This window comes from Elephas maximus, chromosome 9 (assembly GCF_024166365.1).
Source record: "Elephas maximus indicus isolate mEleMax1 chromosome 9, mEleMax1 primary haplotype, whole genome shotgun sequence".
In the NCBI taxonomy this organism is placed as follows: Eukaryota; Metazoa; Chordata; class Mammalia; order Proboscidea; family Elephantidae; genus Elephas; species Elephas maximus.
Window position 1 is genome coordinate 86075109 of NC_064827.1, and position 17518 is coordinate 86092626.

Here is a 17518-nt window from a genome sequence, read left to right on the forward strand (position 1 = left end):
CTCAGAAGGTAGTTCAAATAAATGCTTGTGAAATAAAACCAAAAATAAAATGTACAGTGTCAAGGATCTATACTTAGGGTCTAGCACAGGTTAAGGAACAGGCATACATTGGTGGGCACAAAGGGACTGGCTGTTATATCTTAACAATGCTACTGTAGCCTCCTGAAAGTGGACATGGCAGCCATGTTAGTGGCCCCATGGTGTCCTTTCACAGGCCCAAACTACTGGGCCTTGTCAGTGGTCACAGACCCAGAGAAGAACATGCTGAGTGGCATGTGACCTGGATGCGGGTACACAATTCATCCACCCATCTGGATTAAGTCTGGAAGAGCCCCTATTCTTTCAGACTCAAATAGCCAATTTCAGTTCAGTTCTTGTGCAGTTTTAAATTGAAGCCTTGCAATTTCTCAGAATTGGACCCAGCTGGAACCACAAAGTGTCCAGGACACTGGGGAGAAAGGTGTAAACAGAGGTTTACATTCCTCCCCTTGCTGAAAGGCTGCCCATGAAAGCAATTGCTTCCTCCAGGTGAAGTGAATAGAGAGGTCTATGACTGAAATGGAAACCTAATTCTGTTCCTGCTGAGCTAATTGATATGGGTTAGCTGCTAAGGTGCTATAGGCTAGGGGTGACCTTCCTTCATCACCAAGGTTATTAAAATATCTGACTGCCATTATCACATATGAGACGAGGGGAGGGTAGTGATTATTTTGTATCTAATATTGGTATTTAATCCAATTTCTTAATCACAGTTGGGAAAAGGATAAATTGTTTTTATTTGATTAGGCATCTTTTCTAGAAGATAAAGTATCAAGTCCAATCTGATCAAATTTTTACTGTGACTAAATCTTCAATGAGAATATGGGTAACAATGTTGTGAGGGGGCACTTCTTTCCTCTGGTTTCATGGAGGGAGCTCTATTTGTGTGAGGCATCCAGCCTCGTGTCCTCTCTCCCTCTGTTCCACATACAGAATTGAGTAGCTTGGTTGGTAGAGATCACTGCTTTTTGATTGGATGGAGCTAATCTATTAAAAGTCCTTCAGTACAGGGGATTTAGATTCTTCTTCTTTTTCTTCCATGGATTAGTGCCTCTCGGTGATCTTGGCAAGGTGCCTGCTTGCAGATCTAAATTAATCCTCTAGTGGGCTGTCTGGGGACTGGGGTGAGCAGGCAAACCTATTTGTCCTTCACACTGTCATTATCTCCAACAACTTCATCATAAATAAAAATTATATTTTATCTCCATCTGCTGGACTCTGGTGTCCAACTCTCGGTCGATATAAATCTTGTACAGTCAGGAGCAGGGTAGTTATAACTTATTGGGGTTCCTTCAAATTCCAACACTACAAACTCATTTCTACTTCTAAAATTCACTTTATAATAGTGTCTAACAAACTGGAGACTCTGGTTCAAGTTTGTCAATGTGAACTTGTTTTTTAAGTGCAAATATGGCTTTCTCTGAAAGACATAGTTTTCTCTGTGTCCTTGTAAGTCTTGAAAATGACAACTGCAGCATGTTAAACAAAAAACCGAGTTACAGATGGAACCACAACATGGCTCTTAACTCATCAACTTCTGAACTGTGGTGAATAACGTAGTTAAGTCCATTGGGCTTGTTCCTCTTAAGTGGAAGTAGCAGTTGCTGAGTGCTACTGTCGGGCACTAGTCCTGGTGGGTTGCATATGGATTAATCTGCTCAACAACCCTATAGAAGGGATAGTTTTATCTCCATTTTATAGTTAAGGAAACTGAGGTATAGAGAATGAAATTGCAAAATTCACATGACCAGTAATTAGCACAGGTGGATTTTAAGCAGAGACCTATTAGGAACTCCAGAGACTTCACTCTTTGCATGTGACCTAGTCGTCTCTCTTTATGATGGTCATATAATTTATCATACAACCAGGACATTTTTGCAATTGAAGGGGGCACCATTAATAAGTACTCTGGGATAACTATTTAGTCCTGGATAAATCAGTAGGTATAGTCACTCTACCCATCTCACGTCTTAGCAACTCAAACTCATTTCTGGTAGCTTAAAAAAAATAAACACTTATATTGGGAGCAGTGGTGGTTCAGTGATAGAATTCTCACCTTCCATGTGGGAATCCTGGGTTCAATTCCCAGCCAACACACCTCCAGTGTAGGTACCACCTGTCTGTCAGTGGTGGCCGTGTGTTGCTATGATGCTGAACAGGTTTCAGCAGAGCTTCCAGACTAAGATGGGCTAGAAAGAAAGGTCTGGGGGATCTACTTTCGAAAATCAGGCAGTGACAACCTACGGATCACAATGGTATGATTCTGTTGTGCACGGAATTGCCATAAGTTGAGTGCTGACTCGATGGCAACTAACAACAATAACATCTCAAATATTTAGAGAGGGGTCTGGGTTTGTTCTCTGTTCCTTTGTTGCTTCTTTTCCTTTCTTAAAAAGCCCAACACTGACTTTTTCCCTTCCCTATTTTCTGAGATTAGGTGTCTTGCTACATGTAAACCACAGCTGTTTGCTATTGGAGATATTTCTTCCTCTAGATACGCAGGGGGATGCAGCTCCTGGGAAGGATTGGATTGTGCAGCGAAGGAAGACAGCAACAACTATACTGCAACACCTGCGTAAATCCTGAAAGGGGAAAATATCAATTTAAAGTTTTTCTCATGTTGGCTAACAGATCCCTACATAGTGCTGGAAAGAAAGGACTTCTACTTTTCTCTCTTATAAATAAATGCCTCCTTCCCACTCGATCGGTTAATCACATCGGATGCATGAGCAGGAGGAATGGGGAGGCGGCCCATAGGCATGTCACGGGCAGCACTCTGGGTTTTTAATCACGGGTGGGGGGGTGGGCGAGGTTGACCTCATTATTCTACTGTCATGTTTGTGTGAAACAGCTACTGGGCGTCTTCCTAGTGTTGCCACCAAGAATCTATTTGACCGCAGTAAGTGCTAATGCCATTATGCTAGAAAGTGGGCTACCCTAATATACACGAGAAAGTGGCACTTTAAGGACTGCTCTTAAAACTCTGATTTTAATGTGCAAAGAACTCATTTGTGCATGGAAAGTTACCACATGAAGGGGTGCACAGAAATCCCCATTTTAAGTTATCAGCTCTTCTTATCCATGTCTGCTCTAGAACAATAGCTTTAGCACACATCAGAATCACCTGGAGAGTTTGCTAAAATACAGATTGCTGGGTTCCACCCCCAGAGTTTTTGATTCAGCAGATGTGAAGTAGAGGGCAGTGGTGCTTCAGTGGTAGAATTCTTACTTTCCACGTGGGAGACCAGAGTTCAATTCCCGGCCAGTGCACCTCAAGCGCAACCACCACTCCTGTTTTCCAGTGGAGGCTTGCATGTTGCTCTGAGGCTGGACAGGTTTGAGTGGGGCTTCCCCACTAAGATGGACTAGGAAGAAAGGTCTCATGATCTACTTCTGAAAATCACCCAACGAAAACTATGAATCACAATTGTCTGATACCATTGGGCATGGGGTTGCCATGAGTCGGGGCTGATTTGTTGTTAACAACAAGCTAACTACAGATGTAGGCTAGGACCTGAGCACATGCATTCCTAATAAGTTCCAAGGTGATGCTGTTGCTATTTACCCTGGGACCATACTTGGAGGATCACTGCCGTAGCATGGAGCTGTTTGGAGAGGTGACTTTTGCCTGTGAGAGGGAGTGAAATCTAAAATGTGCAAATTAAGGTGAAAGCCAATGGAGTGGGGCTGAAACATCCACGAGCAATGTTTCTAGAAGTATATTTTAAAGTCTAAACCAGGTATCACCAAACTTCTATAAAGGGCCAGACGGTAAATATTTCCAGCTTTGCAGGCCAGATGGTCTCTGCTGCAACTACTCAGCTTTGCTGTTGTAGCGCTAGAGCAGACATAGACAATATGGAAATGAATGATCATGGCTATGTTCCAATAAACCTTTATTTACAAAAACAGATGGCAGGCTGGATTTGGCTCCTGGGCTGTCATTTGCCAACCCCTGGGTCTAACTAACGTGGTAAAAATGATTCATATTAGGCAACATCTGTTGATTTACCAAGCCTGAGTATGCCTGTGATCAATGAGGAACTAACCAAGTTAGAAACCTAGTTTATAAGCCAAGAACTAGCACCCATTTTAGGTGTATGTGATCGATATATCATTGCCCTGACAGGAAGATACGCACTCTTCTTGCAATCCAACCCCAAGAGCCACCTACCTGGGACTACTTAAAAATGAAGAGACTACCACTTTACCCTATTTCAGCAGTGTGTGGGTTTTGCTGCTCTACTATCAGTTACCTATCTGTATTTAGTATATTCTCCACTTGGTGCTTTTCTGTGTAGCAGGGTTATTCATTGAGTTATTAATTTAGATTTTATTTCCTATTTGTTTTGCCCTCTCCTCATTTCAAAAAGGGCCCATTGGGCTGTCTTTTCTCAGGAGAGGTTTACATTGCTGGCCAGAGCTGGTAGTAAAAATATGGAAAGGAGAGGTTGCCCTAGGACAGCTCTCTTGATGGTATTTGTGAAATCTTGCCTACTCTACCTTCAAATTATAGCCAGAACCTATTTCTCACCACCTGGGCTACTACTACCACTAGTCTACGCCACCATCAGCTTTTGCCTGGATTATTACATGAGTCTCTTAACTGGTGTCTTGACCTTCACCTCTGCTTCCCATTAGGCTACTCTCAATGCAGTAGATAAAGCTATCCTGTTGAAACCTATGAGATTATTCCTGTACTGAAAACTCTCCAAGCTCTCCATTTCATACAAAATGAAGTCAAAGTCCTTGCAGTTCTTTACTGGATCCAGCCCTTTGTTCCCTCTCTGGTTTCATTTCCACTACTCTCCTCATTGTTCATTTCACCATGGCCACACAGGTCTCTGAGATTCTCTTCAAACATATTGGCCACACTCTAGCCATAGAATGTTTTTATTGCTGTTCCTTCTCTTAGAACTACTGTTCCCCAAGATATTCATACAACTTGCTCCCTCACTTCCTCCAAGTCTGTACTCAAATGTCACCTTTTCAGTGAAGCCTTCCCACAGCTCTACCTAAACAATGCAACCCCTTTTCTATATCCCCCTTTCTACATTCTCTGCTTTATTTCTCGCCCCAGTACTTGCCACTATCCAATACACTACATATTTTAATTATCATATTTACTTTCTGGATCCTTCTACCTAAATATAAGCCACATAAAGACGGGGGCTGCAACAGGCACTTTGTCTGAGGGGAACTGCTGTGACATATACCTTCGCATGCTGAACCTGGGGATAAATGCACCTACAGCAAAGATCCCACTGGTTTTAGTTGGCACAGGTCTACTAGAGTTGCCCATCTACAAGGAACCATGTGGGCATGGGTAATTAACATATCAGAGGTAACCTTGACTGAGGGAAGTTAAAAGGCCTTTTCCTATATTCCAGGTTTCTTGTAAACATGAGATGGAGAGACAGAGGTATAGACAAACAGAGAGAGAGACACCAACCTAATAAAGATTGACTTTTTCAAAAACTAGATGGAATGGGATTGGATTTATTTGAATTAAGGAAATGTGATATTTCCTACATACCTAAGTTTATGACTAATAATTTACACTCACTACAACACTTCTTATTACTTGAATATTGGAAAAAAATAAATGGAATAAAATAAATCCTGCTACATGCATACCAAGAAAACAAGTTAAATATGGAAATAAAAAACTTTCTACTTCTACCCAAGCTCTTCATGTGGGTACGCCATGTTTAATTATCGCTTTCTTCCTAATCTCCTCCATGAATTCATAGTAAATTCTGATCTGCACCAGAGTTAGGGTTCACTTCATGTGTTCTCCCTCTGGGTGGGGGAAATGCTGGTAATGAGGAAGGGTTCAGCTCAGGTTTGTTTGATGACCAGAACAGCTGACTCTTCGGTCCTCATCTCCCTGTTTTAGCAAAGTGTGCCAGTGTTTTTATGCTGCCTCATTCCAGCAGGAACTGCCCACAGAATCCCATGTGGACCGAGGGATGCCAAGGCTCTTTAGCCAAAAGAGTTTTTGATTCCTCTGCCTGTAGTTTAGTTTGGTGTTTGCCTGCTGGGTTGTGGTGTACGGAACTCTTTGCATAGCTTTTGAAATCTGGCCTCCACACAGGACAGGGATAGCCTATTCGGGGAGGGGAAGGGCTGCCTATTTGACCTGTAAATCCCCCCAAGAACCAAATCCATTGCTGTCGAGTTGATTTTGACTCATAGCGACCCTCTAGGACAGTAGAACTGCCCCATAGAGTTTCTAAAGAGCAGCTGGTGGATTTGATTTGACCAGTAGGAGGGCATAAAATCCTCTACTCATGTGTCAGTTTGTTGTACTCTGGTAGCTTGTGTGTCGCTGGAAGCTATGCCACTGGTATTTCAAATACCAGAGGGTCACCCAGGGTGGACAGGTTTCAGTGGAGCCTCCAGACTAAGACAGACTAGGAAGAAGGACCTGACAATCTACTTCTAAAAAAAAAAAAAATTGGCCAGTGAAAACCTCATAAATAGCAGCAGAACACTGCCTGATACACTGCTGGAAGATGAGCCCCACAGGTTGGAAGGCACTCACAATATAACTGGGCAAAAGCGGCCTCCTCAAAGTAGAGTTGCCCTTAGTGATGTGGATGGAGTCAAGCTTTCAGGATCTTAATTTGTTGATGTGGTATGACTCAAAATGAGAAGAAACAGCTGCAAACATCCATTAAAAAATCAGACCATGCAATGGATGAAGTATGAATCTAGGAAAACTGAAAGTCATCAAAACTGAAATGGATTGCAAAAAGATCGATATCTTAGGCATTAGTAAGCTGAAATGGACCAGTATTGGCCATTTTAAATCAAACAAGCATATGGTCTACTATGCCAAGAATGATAAATTGAAGAGGGATGCTGTTGCATTCATTGTCAAAAGAACATTTCGAGATCTGTCTTGAAGTACAATACTGTCAGTGATAGGATAATATCCATATATCTACAAGGAAGACTGGTTGATATGACTGTTATTCAAATTTATGTACCAACCACTAATGCCAAAGATGAGGAAATTGAAGATTTTTACCAACTTTTGCAGTCTGAAATTGATAAAACAAGCAATCAAGATGCATTGATAATTACTGGCGATTGGAATGTGAAAGTTGGAAATGAAGAAGAAGGAGTGGTAGTTAGAAAATATGGCCTTGGTGATAGAAACAATGCCAGAGATTGCATGACAGAATTTGGCAAGACCAATGACTTATTCATTGCAAATACCTTTTTTTCAACAACATAAATGGCGACTATACATGTGGACCTCACTGGATGGAATACACAGGAATCAAATCAACTACACCTGTGGAAAGAGACTATGGAGAAGCTCAATATCATTTGTCAGAACAAGGCCAGGGACAGACCATAGAATAAATCATCAATTGTTCCTATGCAAATTCAAGTTGAAACTAAAGAAAATTAAAACAAATCCATGAGAGCTGAAGTATGGCCTTGAGTATATCCCACCTGAATTTAGAGACCATCTCAAGAACAGATTTGATGCACTGAACACTAATGACTGAAGACCAGACTAGTTGTGGGATGACGCCAAAGGACATCATACGTGAAGAAAGCAAAAGGTCATTAAAAAGACAAGAAAGAAAGAAAAGACCAAAGTCTCTTCAGAAGAGACTCTGAAACTTGCTTTTGAATGTAGAGTAGCTAAAGTGAACAGAAGAAATGATGAAGTAAAAGAGCTGAACGGAAGATTTTTAAAGGGCAGCTTGAGAAGACAAAGTATTATAAAGAAATATACAAAGACCTGGAATTAGAAAACCAAAAGGGAAGAACATGCTTGGCATTTCTCAGTCTGAAAGAACTGAAGAAAAAATTCAAGTTGCAGTATGGGCAAAATATTGAACAGGGCAGGAAGCATCAAAAGAAAATGTAAGGAATACAGAGAGACCCTGTACCAAAAAGAACTGGTCAACGTTCAACCATTTCAGGAGCTAGCACATGATCAAGAACCAATGGTACTGAAGGAAGAAGTCCAAGCCACACTGAATGCATTGGTGAAAAACAAGGCTCCAGGAATTGAGATGTAACAGTAAATGAATTCAACACCAGAAGTGCTCATTCATCTATGCCAAGAAATTTGGAAGACAGCTACCCAGCCAACCAACTGAAAGAGATCCATATTTGTGCCCATTCCAAAGAAATGTGACCCAACAGAATGTGAAAATTATCAAACAATATCATTTTGCTGAAGATCATTCAAAAGCGGTTGCAGCAGTATATTGACAGGGAACTGCCAGAAATTCAAGCTGGATTCAGAAGAGGATGTGGAATAAGAGATATCATTGCTGATATCAGGTGGATCTTGGCTGAAAGCGGAGAATACCAGAAAGATGTTAACATGAGTTTTATTGACTATGAAAAGGCATTCAACTGTGTGGACCATAATAAGTTATGGATAACATTGTGAAGAATGGGAATTCCAGAACACTTAATTGTGCTCACATGGAACTTATAGAAAGACCAAGAGGCAGTTCTTGGAACAGACAAGGAGATACAGAGTGGTTTAAAATCAGAAGAAGTGCACATCAGGGTTGTATCCTTTCATCATACTTATTCAACCTGTTTGCTGAGCAAATAATCTGAGAAGCCGGACAACATGAGGAAGAATACAGCATCAGGAGTGGAGGAAGACTCATTAACAACCTGCAATATATGGATAACACAACCTTGCTTGCAGAAAACGAAGAGGACTTGAAGCACTTACCAATGAAGATCAAAGACTACAGGCTTCAGTATGGATTACATGTCAACATAAAGAAAACAAAAATCTTCACAACTGAACCATAAGCAACATCAATGATAAAAGGAGAAAAGACTGAAGTTGTGAAGCATTTCGTTTTACTTGGATCCACAACCAATACCCATGGAAGCAGCAAAGAAATCAAAGGATGTATTGTACTGGGTAAATCTGCTGCAAAAGACCTCTTTTCAATTGCTTCATATGTATGTGAAAGCTGGACAATGAATATGGAAGATCGAAGAAGAATTGATGCCTTTGAATTATAATGTTGGCAAAGAATACTGAACATACCATGGACTGCCAGAAGAACAAACAAATCTGTCTTGGAAGAAGCACAGCCAGAATGCTTCTTAGAAGCAAGGATGGCAACACTTCATCTCACGTACTTTGGACATGTTATCAGGAGGGACCAGTCCCTGAAGAAGGACATCATGCTTGGGAAAGTAGAGGGTCAGTGTAAAAGAGGAAGACCCTCAATGAGATGGACTGACACAGTGGTTGCCAACAATGGGCTCAAACATAACAATGATTGTGAGGATGGCACCGGACTGGGCAATGTTTTGTTCTGTTGTGCATAGGGTCACTATGAGTCAGAACTGACTCGATAGTATCTAACAACAAGCACAACAAGGGCATAAAATATGTATTTTTCCTCACAGGTAATGATCTTGAGGTGGGTATTCAAGGTTAAAAGATTTTTTATTCCATTTAAACCTGTGACAATTTTATTAGTGACAACTCGGGACACTATTTCTAGTCATTCCTCGTGCTTACAGGAATTGAAAGCCCAAGACCCACTTGTTGTCGAGTTGATTCCAATTAGAGGTCTCTTTTACATGCTTTAGCTTCGGTGGCTTATACATGCTAGAAGGGGACTTTGAACAGTCCTATGATAAATTCCCCAGCCTTAACCATCTTAGACAAATTAAAACCTCAGCTCACTTTTCATTAAGACCCCCCAGAGTCATTTTTTTCTAAATATATCCCACTGTAAAATTGTTGATTATGGCAAAACAGGACTGAGTCAGTACCAGTTTTCCCAGTTATTTTATGTTTGTCAAACTTTCTAAAGTTAGCTAGGCATAGCTACTGGATGAATTGATTCCAATCTAGACTGAAAAGCAGCCATGGGCAATTATCATTTTAAATAAGTGGAGAAAAATTGATAGTTATCTCTTTTCTGTATAAATGAATAGGATGTCTGCTACAAAAAAAAAAAAATCCTTAGACTCTAAATTCATAAGATGGAAATTATTTAACAACAATAATGATTCAACAGGAGCACAATCAAATTTCTTTCATGCCCCTGACACAGGTATGGCTGATGGTCTTTGCCTGTACATGTTCCTTTTTATTTTTGTCCTCTCAGTATTTCCATATAATTATTGTTTTATCATCTGGCTTTTTGTCATAGCTTTTAATACCTAAGCTCTTCTATTACATTTCTATGTTATTATGGAAATAAGACCTAAAAGTAAGGCCAAAAAAAATGAATTATTGATGTTTACAATAAAAATTTTGGGGCACCTACATGTATGTGCCAGGTGCTGTGCTAGGCTTGCAGGATGACAAAAATAAGACACAGGCCCTGCTCACCAGGAGCTCACAATCTACAGATGGTGGGGAATGATGCAGAGAGGCAAGGCAAAGACAAGTAGTCACTCTACCAAAATACGTAGAGCTATTTTTTTTTTTTTTTTTTTATGACGGTACATGGAGGATGTAGTGAGTAACTGGACCTAGAAGTATAGCAAGGGAGTGGGATGGGGGGATCTTTATAGAGGAGAATTTTGAGTTGAGATTTGGAGGGAGTGCAGGTTTACAGGTGAGTAGAAGATGGAATTTCAGCAGATGTCAAAAAGGGACAAAAACACATCTGAAAGGACATATTTAAAAAGACTGCAAGTAGCTTGGAATGGGTGGACCACAATAAGGTCCACATGGTGTTGTGACAAGAGAGGAAGCTAGAAAAACAAGAGGAAAAGATAATGGAGGCTCTGTTTATTAGCAGTGAAATAGAAAAGAGATTGGGTCATGTCAAGAAGGTCTACGTCATTGTGATACGAGACTATTAGATCCAGCCAGTCAGGGACAGTAAACTTTGCTGACTTTGAGAATGAAATTCTAGTCAGACCTTTGCAACCCATGTCTTTTTAATCTGAAAGAGATCTAGCATTCTTCCTTGCATATGAAAGGATTTAAGGGATCTTAACAGCATGTTGGACAGTTCTCCTATTGAGACTCATTTTCAGAAACTGCCCTAGTCCCAGAATAAGTATCCCAAGATAGGAAAAGCTCTTTCCTAAAAAAGAGAGCTCACACCTTGAATGGGAAAATGGATCAGATCAACGAGACGGGCAAATGCCAAAACACAGATTTTCACTAAAATGTGTTCTGCTTCCCCAAAGTTATTCTTCTGGCTCCATTGTTGTTTTGGTGGTCAAGGTGACTGTTTCATTAACAACCATGTTGGTGACACAGCCAACCTATGTCAGACCATTTCCTAAGATGAGGAAAGGGTAGGGGGCTAGACTGTGCTATCTTCTTCATATAATCTACTGAAACAGAATAATCCCCAGAGAAGATCCTTTAAAAGGCAGAGAAAACTTTGAACACGTTGCGTTGAGACCATCTGAAAAATGGCAAGTCATTCACAGTCCAAAGTTGCTGGTCATGAGTTAGGTATTTGTATTTGGGGAGGTCTTTTATTTAATTGATTGAATCTGCAGGCAGTAAGATCTTTCTTGTATTTAATAGAGGGTCTGGATGATAGAGCTGAACAGGTTAGAGCATCTACAGAGCAATGAGATGTAACCTGCCCAGAGGAAGCTTAACTTGCCTTTGAAGTCAGGTGGTTTGAACTTGGGGCTGTTAGTCTCTGGGAGTACAACTTATCTTCTCATTTCCACGGCTCCCTGGATGAAGTTCTTCTGTGACATTTAATGTTTAGAATTGTTATCTATCTGTGGTACAGTTATGGACTCAATGATGGAAAGTATCATGTCATGGTTATCCCAATGCATTCGATGATGGTGCAATGATCAAAAAGATGCCAGAGATGACAATTGAACGTCCCTTTGCCTTCCCAGCCTCCTTCATATATTCTCAGGCATAGGATGACAAAGGGAAGTCCACGAGTCACATGAAGAAAGACTGTAGCCATGGGTACACGATCAGAGGGTCCTCTGCTCGCTTCCAGCCCCACCTCCACTCCATCGCCCTGTCCTACACCCTTCTCATGTTGTTCTTCCACCATCTGGCCCGTATCCACCATCTTCTGCTCAAAGTTCTGCTCATGACTAATTGCAACCATACTGATGCTCAACCCATGTCGGGCACAGAGTTAATGCTCAAATAGTTATTGAAAGAATTAATGACCCCAAGCCTTCCAAGGTAATAAACTTTTAGGGGAACCTCTTTTTGAATGGAATAATTGTTCTGTCTTTGGGGTGGAAAGAGCAAGGGTTTTGGAACACATCAGCCTCAGTTTGCACCTGGTTGTGCCACTAACTGGATTTAAGACAAAGGTGTAACCTCTCTGAGTAACTATTTTATCAATTTTAAAGAAGGAAGATAACAATCCCCACCTTGAAAGGTTTTGTGAGTATTAAAAGAGAAAATATTATAAGAATGCCTCGCATAGTGTGCGGAACATACTAGGATGTCAATAAATGCTCGTTTTCTTCCGTCCTAATAATACTGCCACCCTGTCCTATATGGTGTCTTTGTTGTTGTTAGTTGCTGTTGAGTCAATTCTGACTCATGGTGACTGTAAGTATGCAGAGTAGAACCACACTTGGAGTCTTCCAGGCCATGGCCTTTTGGAAGCAGATTGCCAGGCCTTACTGCTGAGGTGCCTCTGGGTAGGTATGAACCACCAACCTTTAGATTAGTGGTCCAGCATTTAACCTTTCAGCCACTCAGGGACTCATGTGTCTTTAAAAAAAAAATCTTTAGAAGATTAGTAGATGATTAATCTTTAGATTAATCTTTAGATGATTAATCTTTAGATGATTAAAAAACAAAAAGCAGGGAATAACTAATCTCTGAAGTACATGTATGTCTTAGAAGAGTTTGAGATAGGCAGTGATCATAGAGAGGGATATTGTTAGAAATTTTTAAAGGAAATGAGTGTTCCTATGGTTAATTTTCTTGGTTGGCAATTAAACGGAGATTCAAGTTGTCCATTAATTATACTTACCAATTGGGTCTAATTGGCAACTACCCCATAATGAATAAAACAAGCGGGAGTCAAGAGAGAAAAACGGCAGGCATCCTGTCAAAAAATAAAATCTTTGAAATTTCTACAACTCAGTGGTCGGATATACATTTTATTAATGCAGCCCGATCATCCAATTTATGTAAATATATACAAATGACGGCAAGCCAAGTGGCACATTCAGACCTATGCAAAGTGCCAAACAGCCTTTTGTACCAGCTCTGACTTGTCTCATCACTCCTTAAATTAAGTGGGTCTTTACAACCAACATTCCCTTTGCTGGACAAGCGCCCTTCCTGATTCTGTTTCGGTGTGAACAACTGCTGCTGTGGTGAAAGGATTAAATGAGCTAACCCATGTTAAGTGTTTCTTACAATGCTTAGCACTTAGTAAGTACTTGAGAGATGTTATATTAATTATAATCATAAGTATTCATCTTTCAATTTTGTGTCTTCCGGGATAGGATCGGATCTAGACACTCCGCCTCCCTTTATAAAACATTTTTCAGATTTCTGGAGAAACAAGTGCCCTAATCTTAGGTGACTAGCTACTTTTGGCATAAAAGAACTACATCTTCACAGGCTAATTTACTTTTTTTTTCTTTTTAAAGAGGAATTGAAACAAATGCCAACATGTCACTTGACATGTATAACATTATATTATTTACTGAATTGATCCCCATGTTTCCCTCCCTTTCCCTTTTCTTGGTCAAGAAGATGTATCTGTATCTATTGTTATTGTTGTTGTTAGATGCCCTCGAGTTGATTCTGACTCATGGTGGCCCCCTGTGTGTTACAGTAGAGCTGTGTTCCATGGGATTTTCAATGGCTGATTTTTCAGAAGAGATCACCAGGTCTTTCTCCTGCGGTGCATCTGGGTGGGTTAGAAATGTCAATCTTTTGGCTAGTAGTTGAGTGCTTAATCAGTTGTGCCACCCAGGGACTCTATATTTACATGGATATATATATTCCTCCCACCCAAGACAGTTATCAAAGCCATTTCGGTATAATAAATTTCCTACCCAGTTGGCTATCCTACCCTAAGCCAGGAGATAAATTTAAGGGTAATACCGTGTCTCTGGAGTTGCTAACTGACTAAGTTTGTCTTAGGCTACATGGCTCAAATCTAGACCTCAGAGAAGCCCATGGGCAGCTAAGCTTCTGCTTGCTCTTTATTCCTTAGAAGCAACATTTATCCTGTTTATATTAGGTCTGTGACCTTAGCTTCTTAGGATCAAGCCAGACTTCTAGAGCAGCTGCAGCTGGTGACAATAGTTGGGAGGTGGGGGGTAGCTGGTTGCTGAGAGGCATGGTAGGGTCTCACCCCATTTTTCATGGGAAGTCTTTTGGTAATTCCTCAGTGCCCATAACCTGGCAGGACTGCCTTTTCATTAGAATGTACTCATTGGCAAAACACAAAGCAATATCCCTTGAAGTACAAAATGTAAGGGTTGGTTTCCCTGGAGTCTCAGTAGTTTGCAAAATAATAAACCAAGAGTAACTACTATATATTTTTCTAGAAAATAACTAATTAGCACATTCCTGAGAACATAAATTCAGCTTGTGAGCACACACTCCCCAGGCCTCTCTATCACTGTGTAGAGCAATTAGACCATTTGCTAAACAGTATGAGCAAAGCTTCAAACAGATGACAATACAACCTCCCCACGCCATGGCCCCGGAAATGTAGCATAAGCATTTGTTGACGGAAGTAAGCACAAGACTGGCTTCACTGCATCTTTCCTGCAGAGGTAACAGCACACTGGCATTTTCTATTTACTTCTTTTTTTTTTTTTTTTTGCACTTACCAAACCCTAATTACCAAAAGTTAAAATGGTACTTTAGTGAAGATCAACCAGGGTAAGATTGATGGCATAGTTAAGAACAGAAATGTTTGGATATGAGGTATCTGTGGGCTGTGCCCCTAATTTGCCCTGATATTTCCTGAACTGACTTTCAGGGCACAGTAGAGAAAATGGTCTCAAAAGGGAAAATGGGGGAATAAAGGTCTAAGGACTTGACATTGCAATGAGGTTCATGCTCAGGTTCATGGAACCTTTTCTTATTTGAGAAGTACCTCCCGCTCCCCCTACAACTAACATGACGCATGGCAAAGAAGAGCAAACAGGGAGATTAGAGTTCCAGGTTAATTAACTATATAAATTTAGGCAGGACCTTGAGCTTTGCAAAATGGGCTTTCTCATCTGCAAAAAGAATGCAACGGAAGGAGATGCAATACACTGCCCTTTCTGTCATTCTATTCTGCCTTACTATCTCCCTATTAAAGGGAGTCAGCAAAACAATGAAACATGTATACATTTCCTTATGATCTTGATGATTTCCTGAAAAACTAATCCTAATTCACATATAGCATTTATTCCTGCTTGCAGCTTAAATTCTGTTTATGCAAATAGAAGAGGAGAAACAATTTAATGAAAGCAAAATAAATTCAGTTGAATCACAGTCTGAGCGTTAGGAGCTTTTACCTACGTGGCTGGCAATCCCCTGCCCCATTCCACCTACCGAAATCTTTCTTAAAACACCTCTGAGAGGTACCCCCAGGACCATCCCACCCGGAAACATTCTCTGTCTAGATTCCTGTTGTACTTTGTATCATTAAAGGAATTTAATATTTCCTGTTTTATAATGTAACTCTGTATACTGAGAGGCTGTGGAGCATAGTGGTTGAAGCATGGACTCAGAGGCGGAATTCTTAGGTCCACCACATGCTGACTTTGGACCTATTCTTTGATCTCTCTGGGTGCCCCAGTTTCCTTATTATTGGTAAATGGGAATAGTAATGGCACGCATGCCATAGGATTGTTGTGGTAATTAAACCAGTTATTACTTGTAAAGTGTTTAGAATTGTGTTTGATAAACACTAGTTATTTTGGAGCCCTGGTGGCACAGTGGTTAAGAGATTGGCTGTGGGGCAATTCTACTCTGTCCTATAGGGTCTCTATGAGTTGGAATCGACTCGACAGCAATGGGTTATTGTTAACTTATTTACAAGACTCTAAGTTCTTCAAGTGCACAGTCATGCCTTATTTATTTTGCAATCCCTATAGTGTCTTATGTTTCATAGGTGTGCAAGCAAATACGAGTAGAGAAATGAGCCTAAGGGAAGTATTTCTTGGGGGAAATATAACAGAGAGCGATCACCATTTATTTGAAATGACTGATATTTTGAGTTCTCTTTTTTGCCACATTTTGACAAACTGCAGGGCTTACTTATGACATTCATTTTGCCTCCATACAAAGCATCTTAAGAGTATAGTTGAGTAAAGAGTGTATGGAAGCCACTTTTTCCACAGTGAGGATAACGGGGAACAGCTTTGGGATGAGCCAGCACCATGACTGGGAGTAGGACCCTAGGACAAGGGAGCTGGACTTAGGGGTGTCCAGGAACGTGATGAAGGGAAAAAGGAACAATTCTAGTCATGGTGGGAATCACAGGTAGGGCATTTTCAGTATCTCCATTATAAACAGGATATCTGGTTGTGGCCAAGGACCAGGAATGAATTTTGGCTGCCTTGTCATCCATCAACTCCAAAGAGGTAAGGTAATTTTGGTTCTGATTTCAACCTTATTAAAGGTGAATCTATTAAGTTGCTCTGATAATTTTTGTACACATTCTTTATATGTGATTTGAGAATATTTTTCTCAATAGTGTGGTTGGTGTAGATTCCTTCACCAGTCTCTCTTCCCTTTGATTTCATGACTTGGCTCTTTCCTCTTGCAGAGACTGAAGGATTGTCAGTGAGGGAGCAAGAGAAATCAACGCCTGCTAAACACAGCCGGGCTGGCTCCAGCCACATCTCAAGGGTGATAAACACCTAAGGGAGGAAGGTTTCTAACTCCTACATTACATGGATAGGCTGCTACTTCCACAGGTTTTCTGTCTTTTTCTTTCCTTCTGAAATGGATTGAATTGTGTCCCCCCAAAAATATCTGTCAACTTGGCTAGGCCATGATTCCCAGTATTGTGAGATTATCTACCATTTTGTCATCTGATGTGATTTTCCTATGTGTTGTGGATCCTGCCTCTATAACGTTAATGAGGCAGGACTCAATCTACAAGATTAGGTTTGTCTTAAGTCGACCTATTTTGAGATGTAAAAGAGAGACATGAGCAGAGAAGGGGCACCTCATAACAGCAAGAAAGTAGTGCCAGGAAAAGAGCATGTCCTTTGGACCCAGAGTCCCTGTGCTGAGAAGCTCCTAGTCCAGGGGATTGATAACAAGGACTTTCCTCCAGAACTGACAGAGAGAGAAAATCTTCCTCCGGAGCTGAAGCTGTGAATTTGGACTTCTGGTGTACTAGACTGTGAGAGGATAACTTTTGGTTGTTGAAGCCATCCGCTTGTGGTATGTCTGTTAGAGCAGCACTAGATAACTAAAGCACCTTCCTTCCCTACCTGGAATCTCACTCCCCAGAGGTGTCGTTAATAATTGTCTTACTTGTGTCCTTTCAAATATTTTATAGGTTTACGTGTGTGT

The 17518-nt window shown here is 40.8% G+C and overlaps 1 protein-coding gene across 10 annotated transcripts in view; it reads right to left on the reverse strand.

Annotated features, from left to right (window-relative positions):
• The window catches only part of TRPM3 (transient receptor potential cation channel subfamily M member 3), a 625242-nt gene that overhangs the window by 263551 nt on the left and 344173 nt on the right, over positions 1 to 17518 (reverse strand). For 5 of the 10 annotated variants that reach the window (XM_049895506.1, XM_049895505.1, XM_049895504.1 and 2 more), the window contains exon 7: positions 13002 to 13076. The exons of the other annotated variants lie outside the window; for them this stretch is intronic. In XM_049895506.1, coding sequence (XP_049751463.1) covers positions 13002 to 13076 — 75 coding nt within the window. The remainder of the gene's footprint in view (positions 1 to 13001; positions 13077 to 17518) is intronic. 10 annotated transcript variants of the gene reach the window in all.